This window comes from Bufo gargarizans, chromosome 2, assembly GCF_014858855.1.
Source record: "Bufo gargarizans isolate SCDJY-AF-19 chromosome 2, ASM1485885v1, whole genome shotgun sequence".
NCBI lineage: Eukaryota > Metazoa > Chordata > Amphibia > Anura > Bufonidae > Bufo > Bufo gargarizans.
Window position 1 is genome coordinate 704,995,893 of NC_058081.1, and position 16,119 is coordinate 705,012,011.

The 16,119-nt window shown below is 45.5% G+C and overlaps 1 protein-coding gene across 1 annotated transcript in view; it reads left to right on the top strand.

Moving 5' to 3' along the window:
* Positions 1-1,047: 1,047 nt before the first annotated feature.
* The window catches only part of ALDH4A1 (aldehyde dehydrogenase 4 family member A1), a 30,929-nt gene continuing 15,857 nt past the window's right edge, over positions 1,048-16,119 (top strand). Inside the window, 8 exon segments of the mRNA XM_044282514.1 lie at positions 1,048-1,350; positions 8,949-9,042; positions 9,960-10,052; positions 11,940-11,987; positions 12,068-12,170; positions 12,173-12,222; positions 14,949-15,105; positions 15,180-15,253. Coding sequence (XP_044138449.1) covers positions 1,310-1,350; positions 8,949-9,042; positions 9,960-10,052; positions 11,940-11,987; positions 12,068-12,170; positions 12,173-12,222; positions 14,949-15,105; positions 15,180-15,253 — 660 coding nt within the window. The 5' untranslated portion in view covers positions 1,048-1,309.

The window sequence follows — 16,119 nt, forward strand, 5'->3', positions numbered from 1 at the left end:
TACGCTGTGGTAATGGCAGACTGCATGGCCGGGGGCTGGATGTTATACACTGTGGTAATGGAAGACTGCATGGCCGGGGGCTGGATGTTATACACCTGTGGTAATAGCAGACTGCATGGCCGGGGGCTGGATGTTATACGCTGTGGTAATGGCAGACTGCATGGCCGGGAGCTGGATGTTATACACTGTGGTAATGGCACTGAATGAGACTCCTAAAGTCTGTTTTTCAGACCAGTACTTGGATCTGAATACTCTTGTAATTGTGTAATTAAAAATGTAGTATAGCCACTGAGTTATTCAATAAAATGTACCCATATAGTGCCACCTGCTGTTTGTTCCCCCCCTTATTTCTCTGCCCATCTCGCTGAGGTACATCCGATTGCAGACTTTTTTACATTATAATTATCTTTTTATTAAAATTTCTTCCGCCTAATAAAAAAATATATATATAATTTTTCAAGAGGCCTGGCGCGTTGTACTTTGTGCTGCCTTTGCGTTATTATCACACGCGTGTTGGGAAACTGGATCCCACGTTTTGCTGTGGGGCCCTATGTGATCTGTGTACGCCCCTGTAATCGGGGGCCCCTAAGCTATCAGTGTTCATCAAACACCTGACATAATATCACCCCCTGGAAATGACCACAAGGCAGGCACTATGACCCAGAAGGTGCCGGGGTCTCTCCTTCTCTATTATCTCTATAGTGATCACACTAATAAAACATAAGGGGCGCGCCATGTCGTCACTGCTTACGTCACGTCTCCCTGATCCTGAGGAGGACAACAGGGGGGCGTCTTCCCTTTTGCGACTTTCTATTGGTTGGCGCTTTGTAGTGTGTTCTGTGATTGGCTGCCCGCGTACCCATTCCCTTACTCTTTCTGGTAACAGACGTCACCGCAAAAACATAATAATGTAATAAGCGGGTAACGTCAGCTCTTCTTTAGAGACAGATACCGATAAACATGCCCGAGAAGTCATGATACCTCCCCCTATAGAACTCCAGAATGGTTCAGTCCATACAATTTCTCCTAAGCCATGTAAGGCGGCTCCTGATTGGTTGAGGCTGACTTATCTGTTACATGGTATTAGTATACCGAGCGCATGCGCTGTGTACAGTGAGGCTGCTCCCTGTCCGGGTGTGCGGGTGACCGCTGTCAGCCATCGCTCCGGAGGGTGACAGTGACAGATAAACAAGGCGCTCCTGCCCCTCCGCCGACATCTCCTCTCCCTGCTCAGCCAATGGGAAGCAGCGTTACATGCGGGGTCCCTCCTCCTCCTCTTTCCTGAGCACAGTCACATATAGAGAGGAACATGCTGCAGCTTGGAAGGGTCCTGAGACCGTCCTGGGCAGGGTAAGTACCCCCTCATTCTGTGCAGTGCCAGGGCTGACACGTGCCCCACCCCCTATAGGGACACTGTGTATGAGCCCCTTCTGCAGTGCCAGTGCCACCCCCTGTATTGTGCCAATGCTTCCAACGTCAGCCCACTGTGCCAGTCCTACCAGTCTGATCCAGCCTATTGTGACATCCCACTACAAAATAATGGAGTGCATAAGTATTCACCAGGGGTCAAGTCCTGGGAAAAAAAGTGTGGGAACTCACCCAAGATCCACTGCAACCCCCCCCCCCCCCTCCAAAAAATAAAAAAGCACAGAAAATCTAGCATGCTGTAATTTGTGCCGCTGCGGACTAAAAAAATAAATAAAAAAAATAACACTTTTAGAAAAGTTTGTCCTGGGATTCGATCTCATGACCTCTACACAGCAGAAGCAAGGCATATGCCCTCACAGCTATGAAAGCTGTCTAGCTTGTTACTTTAAAAAAAAAATATATAAGACTTCTACTGTAGGTAACTTTGCCCACTGTGTATGGATGTAGCAGAGCTGGGTGTGTTGGGGCAGCTGTCATGTGTATGGTTGTACACTAGGTATCAGTACACTAGGTATCAGTAGAAGTATCAGAAAAAAAAAAAAACACTTTTAGAAAAGTTTGTCCTGGGATTCGAACTCATGACCTCTACACATTACAGGCAAGGCATTTACCCTCACAGCCATAAAAGCTGTTGAGGTAGTTGCTTAAAAAAAAAAAAAACTAAGACTTCCACTTATACCTAGTGTACTGATACCTAGTGTACAACCATACACGTGACAGCTGCCCCAACACACCCAGCTCTGCTACATCCTTACACAGTGGGCAGCTGTCATGTGTATGGTTGTACACTAGGTATCAGTAAACTAGGTATCAGTAGAAGTCTTATAAAAAAAAAAAAAACACTTTTAGAAAAGTTTGCCTTGGGATTCGAACTCATGACCTCTACACATCAGAGGCAAGGCATTTACCCTCACAGCCATAAAAGCTGTCTAGGTAGCTGCTTAAAAAAAAAAAAAAATAAGACTTCTACTTATACCTAGTGTACTGATACCTAGTGTACTGATACCTAGTGTACAACCATACACATGACAGCTGCCCCAACACACCCAGCTCTGCTACATCCATACACAGTGGGCAGCTGTCATGTGTATGGTTGTACACTAGGTATCAGTACACTAGGTATAAGTAGAAGTCTTATTTTTTTTTTTTTTTAAGCAACTACCTAAACAGCTTTCATGGCTGTGAGGTTAAATGCCTTCCTCTGATGTGTAGAGGTCGTGAGTTCGAATCCCAGGACAAACTTTTCTAAAAGACATTCTAAATGATCTCGTAGTGAAGGAGATTATGTCATTAGGGGGCGGGGCGCCATGAGAGGAGTCGCAGGCAGCGGCACCGCACAGACAGCTTCCTCTCAACTGAAGCCGCCCCTCCTCCCTTAGCCTGCCCTGCACAGTGCGCTCCGTCTCCCCCTGTGAATCTGATTCAGCCGTGTTCTCCTGACTTGAGGCTGAAAGGGAACGGCGTTCCTGCCATGAAAAAAGTGCAGGAACGCCGTTCCCATGCGTTCCCCCTCCACTCGACCCCTGGTATTCACCCCCTAAATCATTGCTGGACTTAGAAGACGTACCAGAGTATGTCAATCTGCCCAGTGACTGTGTAAGGGGGGTGCTGGGGGTCACCAGGAGAATGATGCCCACCCTATGGCTGTCTGCTATGGACTGTCTGTCCCGACTGCCCCATAAACGTGCATGCTACTCACCCCAGGCTGCATGTTTATGTCAATGGGGGAGAGTATATGGAGGGTACCAGCTTGGTAGAGTTAGCAGATCCCCCCCCCCCCCCCCCGACATGTCTGCAATATTTGTATTCCTCATAATACAACAATTCTGAGTCATCTTTTCTTATAACGCTATGTTGTGCTGATCCTCTGTTATTCCTACTACAAATGTATAAATACTTTGCCAACTGGGCGTTACCAGGCGAGGGTGTGTCCCTGCGCTGTCTCACAATGTCTAATCCGTACTGTGTTTAGGGACACACCCCAAGCTGAAAGGTAATACCCAGTTGGCAAGTTTGTAGTAGGAGTAACAGAGGAATGGCACAACACAGAACTGTAAGAAAAGATACTCCAGACTTGTTATTTTGTGGGGGATTGGATTATTTGCAAAGAAGGCGCTATCGCTTAATATTATTCGACAAGGAACACAGAGAATAATGGAGGTGCTGGAGCACATAGCCGAGCGGGGTCCACTTTTACCAGGAAAAAAGGGTCCTGCATGTAGGACTTTATTGTCCGCTGGTTCTGACGATGTGATGGAGGCCATGAGCGGAACCTCTGATAGAGGTGTGAACTGAGCCTTGAACAGCTGTGTCAGGAGAGGAGACAGTCTATTTTTTAAGTCAATATGTCAATCACATGAGGATTTTCTGAATGAACCATCAGCTCTGATTTCCAGCAAGACTCGTTTATTAAAGACTCCCCGCTCCTGACATGTCTGTTCTAATAGCTTCATGCATTCCCCATGTAGTAACAATTCTGGAGCCTCTATTCTTATGGCTCTATGTTGTGCCGTTCCTCTATTATTTCTACTAGAAGTTATGAATAATTACTAGCAGTCTGCAGTAAGGGTATAAAGGGGAGGTTACCAGTGGGGGGGGTGTCCCTGCACGATCTGAAAATGGCGACACTGAGTTTACATTTAAGGGAACCTGTCAGGGCAAGTTACGCCCCCGAAATACCACCACAGACTTAGGCCGAATGCACACGGCCGTGAGCGGTCCGTGGAACCAAGGGCTGGATTCCTGCTGAGAGCAGGAGCGCACGGCGTCATTGGTTGCTATGACGCCGTGCGCTTCCTGCTGCCGCCGCAGTACAGTAATACACTGGTATAGATCATAGCAGTGACCACTGTATTGCGGCAGCAGGAAGCGCATGGCGTCATAGCAACCAATGACGCCGTGCGCTCCTGCTCTCAGCAGGAATCCAGCCCGTGGTTCCACAGACCGCTCACGACTGTGAAACGCGGCCGTGTGCATTCGGCCTTATGCTGTCCCCCTTCCGTTCTCTGGACATGTCCCTATACTATATATTGCTGCGTTATGTAATGCATGCAACTTGAAGAGTCACGCGGACCAGGTCCCTAAGCATGCACTAATGGCTTGTCTGACGTCCCACAGGCTGGATTACGTCATTATAAACCAGCTCTGCCAGCGTTTGGTTCACCTCACCGCACTGCGCATGAGCTGGACATGTGTAGAGAACAAAACGGTGACCGTATAAGTCTGAAGGCCCCTGACAAGTCGGCTTTAACTCTGAATAGATGCATCCTCTAGTCGTCCGGGAACTTTTACAAATTGTGATGAGTGGGAAGTGACCTCGACCCGTCACATGGATACAGGGGATACAGTACAGCTGCAAGGTCATTTCATCTCTAAGAGTATACACTCTGGGCTCAGTTCACACAAACATTTGTCCAAAAATAAATACAATTGTAAATCAGTATCACAGAACTAGTTCCATTCACTTGTTTAGATGCACAGTTACGATGTGCCAAATGCAGCGAATGCAAAGACATCAATGGAACCTGCCATAGTTTCTTTTTCTCCTGTTTTGCCTATGAACTTTGAAAGCGAAGTGAGGCACAGTATTGGCCCCTAGGGGACGCCATATTAAAGATAAAGGACCTGACAGTGAAGTGATGTGTACGGACACCTGCTTATAACAGATGAGACCCCACTAGTATCTGACTGTCCTATAATTACTTACACGCTGCAGACAACATAAACTGTTCCTGCCACACCCCACAACACCCTCGTCAGACCTGCTGACGGAAAGCACCCGTGACTGCACCCACAGCTGGCACACTGGGCGTTTTGTAAGAGAAGTCATCAGCAGCTTATCCTTGGATTCCATATTTAATACATGATATACAGTTGCAAGAAAAAGTATGTGAACCCTTTGGAATGATATGGATTTCTGCACAAATTGGTCATAAAATGTGATCTGATTTTCATCTAAGTCACAACAATAGACAATCACAGTCTGCTTAAACTAATAACACACAAAGAATTAAATGTTACCATGTTTTTATTGAACACACCATGTAAACATTCACAGTGCAGGTGGAAAAAGTATGTGAACCCCTAGACCAGGGGTGCCCAACCTTTTCTGGTTGGGGGCCACATTGTCAGCCTGAACCAATTCCAAGGGCCGAAAATATAACTTAAAGGAGGTATTACCAACTGAAATACTGTATTTATGGCATATTAAACATACAGTATATATCATTAATGTCTGGTTACACTTCTAGTACTCCCATCTAATGGGGAAATACATGAAAGATACATGTGAGCAGACACTAGACATAGGCATACAAATCTGTTACCAGATGGTCGGGGGCCGCAAAGAATGATATCGAGGGCCGCATGTGGCCCCCGGGCCGCAGGTTGTGCACCCCTGCCCTAGACTAATGACATCTCCAAGAGCTAATTGGAGTGAGGTGTCAGCCAACTGGAGTCCAATCAATGAGATGAGATTGGAGGTGTTGGTTACTGCTGCCCTGCTCTATAAAAAACACACACCAGTTCTGGGTTTGCTTTATACATGAAGCATTGCCTGATGTGAATGATGCCTCGCACAAAAGAGCTCTCAGAAGACCTACGATTAAGAATTGTTGACTTGCATAAAGCTGGAAAGGGTTATAAAAGTATCTCCAAAAGCCTTGCTGTTCATCAGTCCACGGTAAGACAAATTGTCTATAAATGGAGAAAGTTCAGCACTGCTGCTACTCTCCCTAGGAGTGGCCGTCCTGTAAAGATGACTGCAAGAGCACAGCGCAGACTGCTCAATGAGGTGAAGAAGAATCCTAGAGTGTCAGCTAAAGACTTACAAAAGTCTCTGGCATATGCTAACATCCTTATTAGCGAATCTACGATACGTAAAACACTAAACAAGAATGGATTTCATGGGAGGATACCACAGAGGAAGCCACTGCTGTCCAAAAAAACATTGCTGCACATTTACAGTTTGCAGAAGAGCACCTGGATGCTCCACAGCAGTACTGGCAAAATATTCTGTGGACAGATGAAACCAAAGTTGAGTTGTTTGGAAGAAACACACAACACTATGTGTGGAGAAAAAGAGGCACAGCACACCAACCTCAAAACCTCATCCTAACTGTGAAGTATGGTGGTGGGGGCATCATGGTTTGGGGCTGCTTTGCTGCGTCAGGGCCTGGACGGATTGCTATCATCGAAGGAAAAGTGAATTCCCAAGTTTATCAGGACATTTTGCAGGAGAACTTAAGGCCATCTGTCCACCAGCTGAAGTTCAGCAGAAGATGGGTGTTGCAACAGGACAACGACCCAAAGCATAGAAGTAAATCAACAACAGAATGGCTTCAACAGAAGAAAATCCACCTTCTGGAGTGGCCCAGTCAGAGTCCTGACCTCAACCCGACTGAGATGCTGTGGCATGACCTCAAGAAAGCGATTCACACCAGACATCCCAAGAATATTGCTGAACTGAAACAGTTCTGTAAAGAGGAATGGTCAAGAATTACTCCTGACCGTTGTGCACGTCTGATCTGCAACTACAGGAAACGTTTGGTTGAAGTTATTGCTGCCAAAGGAGGTTCAACCAGTTATTAAATCCAAGGGTTCACATACTTTTTCCACCCGCACTGTGAATGTTTACATGGTGTGTTCAATAAAAACATGGTAACATTTAATTCTTTGTGTGTTATTAGGTTAAGCAGACTGTGATTGTCTATTGCTGTGACTTAGATGAAGATCAGATCACATTTTATGACCAATTTGTGCAGAAATCCATATCATTCCAAAGGGTTCACATTCATAGTTAGGCTACTTTCACACTGGCGTTTCTGGGTCCGCTTGTGAGATCCGTTTCAGGGTTTTCACAAGCAGCCCAAAACGGATCAGTTCAGCCCCAATGCATTCTGAATGGATAAGGATCCATTCAGAATGCATCAATTTGGCTGCGTTTGGTCTCCGTTGCGTTTTTTAGACGGTCACTAAAACGCAGCTTGCAGCGTTTTGGTGACCGTCTGACTATGCGGAGCCAAACGGTGCAATTGAAAACGGATCCGTCTTGACTTAACTCAAAGTCAATGGGGGACGGATCCGTTTTCAATTGCCTAAAGTGTGAATAAAACACTGAACTGTTTGATCCAAAGAACTTGTTGTTGCCTCTGTACTGCGTCCGCTAATCCTGTCTACCAGAGCGAAACCCCACAACCAACACAGACTTCTTCATCATGACTTATCATAGACGTGTGAAAGATTCCTTACCTACCCTCCTTTTCTCATCCGCTCCTGGTTTTGGCTTCAAAAACTGCATCAGAAAACCTGACCGTGGAAACTCAGCAAGACACCAGTGTCCCATAACCAGACAGATACGTTGTATCAAAGTACATCTATTGTAATAATGTAGATCCAGTGTATTGATACATTGTAATAAAGTAGAGCCAGTGTACAGATCCAGTGTATAGGTCCAGTGTAATAATGTAGATCCACTGTATAGATCTATTGTAACAAGGCAAACATTTCTGTAATTAGTTGATCATCCACAGAAATCCAACAGGAACCAGCATTCAGAAATCCTTAGAATGCTGCTTATTAATTTACACAGGCTTAAAGGCTATGTACACCTTTGGGGGCAATTTTTTTTATTATTGCATTATACTCATTTTGAGCTAAAAATCTTTTTTAAATTGGTATTTATTACAAATATGGAACCCTTTTTATCTGCACAGGGCTGAAATCTGTATTTTCTCTCTGCTCCGTCAGACCAGGAGCTGACCGGCTCCTTATCTCTGCTCTCTGACATTATAAACACTCATTATAGCGCAGTCCTTATCGTATAGGAATGTGGCTTAAATAAATGTTTATGACCTCTTAGTAAATTAGAGATAATGTTTATTAGATGACCAGCACAAAGTGAAATTAAAATGTAGATTCTCATAGCTAGAAAAACAGTTAACCCTTTGTGTCAGAACGGCTCAATATTTTTAATTAAGACCCAACTGAAAAAAATATTTTTAGCCCAAAATTTGTAAAATTGAATCATAAAAAAAAAATTGCCTCCGAAAGTGTACATAGCCTTTAATTGCTTGGACAGAATTGCGCTGATTTTCAGTGCTTGTAATTGGAGCTGAAAATTCTGTACTCCATGGCCATATAAGCTAGCTATTATAGTGTACTGCAGCAGTCCAGAACATATGAAGCCACACCTGTATCTCATAGGCCTGTTTCACACTTGCGTTGTGGGTTTTGAGATATGGCAGAGGTTCTCAAAACTGGGCCAAAACAAATCAGTTTTGTCCACATTCATTGCCAGTAGGAACAAAACTGATCAGGATGCAATCCGTTCCGTTCTGTTGCATTTTTTGACCGGACACAAAACCGCTGCAAGGTGCGGTTTTGTGTCCCGGTCTGAAAAACGGACCGGGACACAATGGTGCCGTATCCGGTTTATTTGTGAACTCTGCCGGATCTCAAAACCAGAAAGCCACAACGCAAGCGTGAAACAGGCCTTAACCTTTATCCCGTTTTCTTTTCAGGCTGCGTTGGCATCACTGTGCGGCAGCCGAAGTGAAGAATGAACCAATCCTCGAGTTTAAACATGGCAGCCCCGAGAGAGCGGCTCTGCAGAAAGTACGTATCTGCTATCAATGACTTCAGAAGGGTTTCTCGCTTTGCACTCCCCACTCCGTAATCTGCGTGTCCTGCTACCGTGCCCCACCAAGTATTCAGATCCCCTACAGCAGGGAAGATAGAGCGCCGCACAGTTTCTACTGAAATCAATGGACTGTGTAATACACGAGAGAGACGCTCTTTGTATACTTTGGAAGTTGGGTGCTCTAAACAGTATAAATTATTGAATAATTAGGGCCGCTTCACACGAGCGGATGCCGTGCGTGGCATCCGCTCCGTGAAAGAGTGCCAAGACCCGCTGCAGACTGCAGAGGCACGGAGCGGTAACATGACTGTTAATGCTCCGTGCCTCTCTGTGATCTCTTTACTACGAAATCACAGTTGTCACTGTGATTTCGTAGTAAAGAGATCACAGAGAGGCACGGAGCATTAACAGTCATGTTACCGCTCCGTGCCTCTGCAGTCTGCAGCGGGTCTTGGCACTCTTTCACGGAGCGGATGCCACGCACGGCATCCGCTCGTGTGAAGCGGCCCTAAGAGTTAACAAGTTTCTAACATGCTGTTTATTCCAATTCATTACTGCTAAAATACCTGCTTTCTGTCAGTGAATAGACAGCTTATTTAGTTTACCTTTAATGCAAATCTATTGAGAGGCCAAAGTCATATTCAGCCAAAATGCACATTTTCATATATTTGTCCATGAGAAGTTTTAGGGCGACGGCCAGGTCACTAGTTCAGGTCAGTTGGATGACTCTCAGATTCGGTCAATAATTCACTATATGGTTGCTGATGAAGCATCTCGCTCTGTTAAACCTTTGGTCTCAGAATCTTTCACCCGTGAAAAAGTCGAGCTGATATATGCATTTTATTTTTTATTTTTTTATATTGTGCTACTCATTTTACCGTTGTCCTCTTAGGCCCTCCAAGATCTTAAGGGTAAAACAGAAGAAATCCCGTGTGTGGTGGGGGGAGAAGAGGTGTGGACCAAGGATGTCCGATATCAGCTCTCGGTACGATCTCCTAAGAGTTAAGATTTCCCAAGATTTTATTCTTCCTTTCAAAGAAAATGTACTTGTGGAGTAAAACTTGTAAACAAAATGAAATCTTTGAACCCAGGGAACTTGTTTTACTGAGATTCAATCTAAAACTGATTCACAGCCCTGTTTGGGACTTACAAACTAATATTCAATTGAAGTCTATTGTGTCTATGAATTGTATAACAGGGGACTTGTACCAAGATTAAATGGATTGTCCAGTTTTATAATGAAATTAATTTTGCCTAGAATGTTCCAAGCACTGCACATACCTGTGTTTCCTCTCAGCAGTTTCCTTCCCCTGTTCTCAGCATCACTGCATCCTGGCAGGATGTTTACATGCAGAACTTCCTGTTTGTTCTGTAATGTTTATGGACTTTGCCCTGGTTTGTATGTAAACGTCCTGCCAGGATGCAGAGATGATAACGGGGAACGGAAAGTGCTGACATGAAAAACAGGTATATGGGGCAAAAATATGCAGTGGTTGGGGTAGTCTGGTCAAATTTCACTTTGGGAGCGGAGAACGCGCTTTTGTCCATTTTCTCTATAAAGAGAGATGTGCATGACTGGCTCAGAGCTGTAGTCGGTGCACCAGTTTTCTCCATTCACATCCAGAGCTGCTTTTAAAATTCTGCTAGTTGCCCTCAAAAATTGAATTTTTTGGCTTGACCCTGTTGTCAGTCATGTGACCGAACTGCTCTGCCCCAATCAGCCGTCGTCTGATTTCCCACAGTATGCTGTTTTCTGATAACAGGAATTCAGCTTAAAGAGTAAGTAAACTTTTGAGTAAATTTTTGTTAAAATGTCCCTAATGTCATAATAACACATTTTGTAATATACTTTATTATTGGCTTTTGTATTTTTAAAGGGGTTTTTCCAGTCTCAGACAATGCTAGGATATGCCACATTTGTCTGATAGGTGCAGGTCCCACCGCTGGGACCCGCACCTATATCGAGAACAGAGCCCCGAAAGTGAATGAGGGTGCACTGCGCATGCGCAGCCGCCCTCCATTAATTTCTATGGGGCCGCCGAAAATAGCCGAGCCTTTCGGCGGCCCCATAGAATGCGCAGGTATGCTCCTATTAACTTCTATGGGAGAGGTGGGGATTAGCGCTTGGTGGTGGACGGACCCCGGGAAATCTGGGGTCCTCCAGCCACAGCGCTCCCGCTCCGTTCTCGATATAGGTGCAGCTCCCAGCGGTGGGCGATATGCCCCCATTGTCTATGATGGAAATAACCCTTTAATAGACTTTTCCACCTCTAAAGCCGCACCTTTTCCCGCTGAGAAGCAGTCAGCAGTGTACTGAAAAGTCAAATTTAAGTGCACAGGGATAAGTATATTACAAAATGTGTTATTATGACACTAGGGACATTTTAACAAAAATGTATTCAAAAGTTTAGTTACTCTTTAAAGGGGTATATAAGTTATAAAAAGTTACCCACAGGATAGAGGAAAAATATGATTAGATCAGCGGCTGTCTGACCGCCGATCACGAGAACAGGGGCCCTGTGACCTGCAATGGATTGAGCAGCTGGTCACACACTGCCACTCCATTCATCTCAGCTATCTCTGGCATTTCCACGGAGAACTAATGGAGGAGCAGTGCGTATGCTTGATCTGTGACTACATTTATCCAGGGGCATGGGGCCTCCAGCCGTCAGACCCTCGCCAATCTGTTATCTGCTATCGCCCATCATGTCGATGGGGGATAACTTCCAAATGGAATTAGCTTTAGAGCAGAAAACATCATGAACGAGTACACATCCCAGATATTCAGCAGCTACACTGTATTCCAGATTTGCTACATCGTAACTGAGCCGCACATTGGTGTGTCTCACCGAATAATTGTTTTTCATTTTAGCCTTTCAACCATTCACACAAAGTCGCCAAATACTGCTACGCGGACAAGGTGAGCTGAGCTCGTATTATGGAAGATGCTGTACATGACCCACAATATCTGCGTCTCATCCTGTGTTCTGTGTGTGGCAGGATCTTCTCAATAGAGCCATCAATGCTGCCTTGTCTGCACGCAAGGAATGGGACCTGAAACCGGTGGAAGATCGAGCACAGATCTTTTTTAAGGCTGCAGATCTAATAGTGGTCCCAGAAGAGCGGAGGTTCTGGCGAAGACCATGGTCGGACAGGTAAAGATATCCAGACAACACACACGAGTGAATTTCATGTCTGTGTCTGGTAGTAGAAAAATAAAATGTAAAAAAAAGGTTTTAAAATGATAATTCCCCCCCCCCCCCATTCTTCCCAAAGAATTGAAAAAATCAAATCACCCCCTTTCCCCATTTTAGAAATAAACAATAAAAAAAGTTAATTGGTATTGCCTCGTCCAAAAATGCCTGACCTGTTAAAATATATTTATCCCACATGATGAACAGCTTAGGCCCAGTTCACACTTCAGTTATTTGGTCAGTTATTTCCATCAGTTAGGGATCATGCACGCGGCTGGTGCCAGGCTGTGCCCGTATTGACATTCACTTGAATGGGTCCGCAATCTGGGAGATACAGTGTGGAACTGAAGCATGGATCGGAAGCCCTGGGGAGGCACTGCGGAGTGCGGACCATATGGCGGCCACACAGTCCGTGCGCGGCGTGCATTGCGGACTGCAATTTGCGGTTCGCAACTCGGGCAAGGCCGGCACACAGCGGTGTGCGTGAACCCCTATTGTGAGCCAAACCAGTAGTGAAGTCTACACAAAGATGCAGTGTAATGGAAAGACCTGCTCCAGCTTTAGAATATTTTCCCAGCTTTCCGCTGCGTTGTATGGAATATTAAATGGTGACACTAAAAAGCTCTACTGGTCTTGCAAAAAATAAATACAATAAAAAAGCCCTTGTACGGCTATTTGAACATAAAAACATAAAATTAAAAAAGCTGTGGCTCCTGCAAGGCAGAGAGTAAAAAAGCAAAAATGAAAAATGGTTGTGTCAGGAAGGGGTTAAACCCATGCCACTGTAAATGTGCACTGCAGGTTTAAAGCTCCAGTAGGATCAGGTCCGGTCTCTGACCCCGATGAGAAGACAGAAGTGGCTTCTGTCTTCTCTACTGCAGCTTACATAGCAATGCCCCTCTACTGGAGCCAGCCGGTATGTGATGACGGGCCGGCCTGAGCACGCCAAAGCTCTGCCGGAGACTAAGCTCCCTACTGGGGGCTGTTTCCGTGTGTTACTGGGTTCCATAATTGCCCTGGATGTCAAGCTACAATGGAAAACTGCAAAATAAAAAAAATTTAAAGAGAGGAAGCCTTTTATGACCGCTGGGGGGGGGGGGGCATATAAAAAAAAAAATATTGAAAATAAAAAACACCTCTCAATGCAAACACTTAGAGACTTTACATGTTACATATCAAAATGATTGAACCAAAATAAGGAACCCATTCTAAAGGTCCCTTTACACCGGACAATTTAGCAGGCGATTGTCAGGAAGGAAGCGTTCCTTCCTGGCAATCGCCTGCTCTTCAGTGGAGGAGACCGATGCTATTGCATTCAGCGATCCCCTCCACAGTATGGGGAGAAGTGATCACTAATGCCAACGCTCGTCCCCATACAGAATCATTATTTGCCAGCAGAAGAGTGTCATTACACAGCACGATCCACTGCCGGCAAGCGACAATTTAGGTGACCGCACAAACGATCATATTACACGATGAACGCTGCCCCTGCCGCCGAAGGCAACGGGGCGGCATGTTGGGCATGTGACCAGTCGCTCCGTACATCTCTAGGATCGTTCCAGAAATGGAGGACAGCTGTACTCGGCTGTCTCCGTAGAGATGAATGGAGCAGCAGTGCAGGCTCGACCCGCTGCTGTGATGGGTACCTGTTCTCGTAATCGGTGGTAGTCCCAGTGGTAGGATCTCTACTGATCTAATAGGGGATGGCTATCTTGTGGATAGAGGATAACTTTTAACAACTGAATACCCCTTTAACCCCCTTAAGGACACAGTATAGTTTGGAATGTAAAGCGGTTGTGCCAAGTTTTCAAGTTATCCTCTTTCCACTGGACCGCTGGGCTCTCCTAGATCCTGAGAACAGGGGTCCCATTCCCCGTCCTGATGGAGCAGCAGGCTTCTCCGTATTTTCTCTGTATGCGACCACCGGGATAGCTGAGTGCTGTACTCGGGTACCTCTGGTAGTCCTATAGAGCAGTGTTCCCTAACTCCAGTCCTCAGGGCCCACCTAACGGTCATGTTTTCAGGACAGAAGACTGCTCATGCGGAACGGGACCCCCGTTTGCAGGATTGGTATGGGTCCCAGAGGTCGGACCCCCACTGATCAGTTAGCTAATCCCCCATCCTGTACATAAGGGATAACTTAAAAACTTGGCAAACCTCTCTAACCCTGGGTTCACACCTGAGCGTTCTGAAAGGAGCGCTCTGTATGCGCGATTGTACTGGCGTTTACAATCGCGCATACAGAGACAAGCGAACGCCCATTGTCGCGCGTTCCCGAAAGTCTATGTACGGGAACGCGCGACAAAACGCCCCAAAGCAGCTCAAGAACTTTTGTGAGCGTAGGGCGTTTTTCCAAAAAAACGCTCAAGTGTGAACCAGGGCCATAGGGAAGCATTGGTTTTCATGTGTTGAGCGTTTTACAGCGCGTTTGAACGCGCTGTAAAACGCTCAGGTGTGAACCCAGTGGTTGTCCACTGTCATTCGGGACAGGCAAAGCTGAAATTTTTCAACCCGACATATCACAGGGGCCGTCGCAACAGATCGTTCATGTAAACGCAACCTAACTGTAAGCGATCAGTCTTTGTATAAATTATTGTAACTTTATATAAAGTCCCTTTACGGTTGATTAGAATTTTCAAAGATCAGAAAAATCCAATCTCACGATGAGCTGTAATTTTGTCTTTTAGGGTAAGACGGTCATCCAGGCCGAAATCGACGCTGCTCCCGAACTCATCGACTTTTTCCGGTTCAATGCCAAGTTCGCCCTGCAGCTGCAACACGAACAACCGATCAGCGTGCCCATCAGCACCAACACCATGGTGTACAGGGGCCTGGAGGTAAATGGCCATTAAGGCTATGGACTAGATACTTCAAACTAAATGAGTGCAGATCTTGCTAATTCCTCTTTTCCTCCATAGGGTTTATTGCCGCAGTCTCTCCGTTTAATTTCACCGCTATTGGCGGGAACTTAGCTGGTGCTCCGGCCTTGATGGTGAGTTCAGCTCCGGAGGTTTGTATACGCTGTGACCCTATACCTGGGATACAAACTGCAGCACCAGAGAAATGCAATGCAAACCCCTAATAGAAATGCAGACAAATAAGCGGCTCACCAATAGTAATTGATAGTCCAATGGTAGAGCTAGGACGCTCGTTAGTGATAATCAGCCTGTGTAAAGGTTTCGCCGATCACTTGATGAAGAAGCACAATGCTTATTCATCGGGTAATAAGATCGTTGGTGCGGTCGCCTAAATCGTCATTTGCCGGCAGCAGATCATGGTGTCTATACAGCTCTCTGCTGCCGGCAAATAATGATTCAGCATGGGGACGAGTGATGGCATCAGCATCCCATACTGTGGAGGAGATCGCTGCATGTAAATAAGCAGCGATTGTCATTAAGGAATGCTTTATTCCCAACTACCGCTTGCTATGGGCCATGTAAAGGGGCCTTAAAGGCTATGTAGACCTTTGGGGGCAAATTTTTTTTTTTTTTATTATTGCACTGTACTTATTTTGAGCCAAAAATCATTTTTTTCTATTGGTCTTTATTAGAGTTCAGCGAACCGAAACTGCAAAGTTCGGGTTCGTACCCGGACCCGAACTTTTTCACTGAAGTTCGGTGTTCGGGTGATTTTATTATTTTCCGTTATAACATGGTTATAACGTAAAATAATAGCATTCTTAAAACAGAATGCTAAATAAAATGTCTACTGAGGGGTTAAAAATAAAAAATAAAACTCACCTCATCCACTTAATCGCGCAGCCGGTATCCTTTTGTTCAAGACCTGCAAAAGGATCTGCGGTGACGTCACCGCAGGTCCTGCTAAATGAAAATAGAAGGACCTGCGGTGACGTCACTG